The sequence below is a fragment of the Urocitellus parryii genome, chromosome 5 (genome assembly GCF_045843805.1).
Source record: "Urocitellus parryii isolate mUroPar1 chromosome 5, mUroPar1.hap1, whole genome shotgun sequence".
Classification (NCBI taxonomy): Eukaryota; Metazoa; Chordata; class Mammalia; order Rodentia; family Sciuridae; genus Urocitellus; species Urocitellus parryii.
In genome coordinates, this window is record NC_135535.1 from 60,636,798 (window position 1) to 60,638,153 (window position 1,356).

Below are 1,356 nucleotides of genomic sequence, written 5' to 3' on the forward strand. Positions count from 1 at the left end.
TTACTTATTTAAGAACCATGCAATTCTTTTGACTGAATCCTTGAAGGCCTGTTTTACTTGCTTGTTCCTCAGTGTGTAAATGAAGGGGTTCAACATGGGACTGATGGACGTAACAAGGACTGTCAACCCCTTGTTAATAGCCACTGAATCTTTTGTTGCAGGCTTAACATAGATGAAGATACAGCTCCCATAGGTTATGGAGACCACAATCATATGGGAAGAACAGGTAGAAAATGCCCTTTTCCTTTGTTGGGCAGAAGGGAATTGCAGAATAGTCTTAATGATGTATACATAGGATAGAACTACACATATAAGAGTCATAATAAAAGTTAACACAGCACAAACTATAACCATCTGCTCAATGAGCCATGTTTCTGTGCATGAGATTTTTAGGATGGGTTCTGCATCACAGGCAAAATGGTCAATAATAGTAGAGTTGCAGAATTCCAGATTCAGGCCCAGGCTAAGTGGTGTGAGTATGACCAACAAAGCAGCTGTCCAGCAACAAAGGATGAGTCTTCTGCAGACCCTGGTGTTCATGATGGTCACATAGTGTAGAGGTTTGCAGATAGCTATGTATCGGTCAAAGGACATGGTGGCAAGGAGAAAAAATTCTGTTGCACCAAAGAGATCAGTGAAAAATATCTGAATGGCACAACTGTCATATGTGATGGTCTTATCCCCTGTTGATAAGCTGTACAAGTATCTGGGAATACAAGCAGTTGTGAATGAGATTTCTAAGAAGGAGAAGTGTTGTAGAAAAAAGTACATGGCAGTTTTTAGGCGTGCATCCAGGAAGGTGAGGGAGATGATTGCCAGGTTTCCAATTATACTCAGCATGTAGGTGAGAAAGAGAAAGATGAAAATCACGACCTTCAGTTGTGGGTCATCCGTCAGTCCCAGCAGGATAAATGTTACTGTGTGATTTCTCATAAGTGGACCCTGACTTATATTTAATTTGCATTTCAAATTCAGAGATGTTTGTGTAGGATAGTAATTCACAGAGGAAAAACCTGGAAAACCCATTCACATGTATTTAACTATTTTATTTACAAATATTGTCATTCATTGGTAGCATAGGTTCTATAATCATATATTTTTGGTCATTTCAGGGTAGATTAAAAAATCAAATTGCATTATCTGTACCAATTCCAAAATGTTATGGTTGCTTCCTTATTATTGCATTCTGTTCTTATTTTTTATTTTACCTGCATCTCAGATTTAATTTTCCCAAAGAGTTAGATTTGACTATTAGTGTTTTCTGAGATTGAGAGATTTTCCTTATTCATACTGTGAATCCTAAAGCTGAACCCTAAATTTTCTTTTTCATATTTATGTTTTCTTGAAGTCTTGTTA

General features: G+C 37.2%; 1 protein-coding gene across 1 annotated transcript; it reads right to left on the bottom strand.

The window, feature by feature from the left end:
- LOC144254972 (olfactory receptor 6C2-like) lies at positions 1-933 on the bottom strand. The gene has a single exon (XM_077799038.1). The coding sequence runs from the start codon at positions 931-933 to the stop codon at positions 1-3; it is 933 nt and encodes a 310-aa protein (XP_077655164.1).
- Positions 934-1,356: the final 423 nt, after the last annotated feature.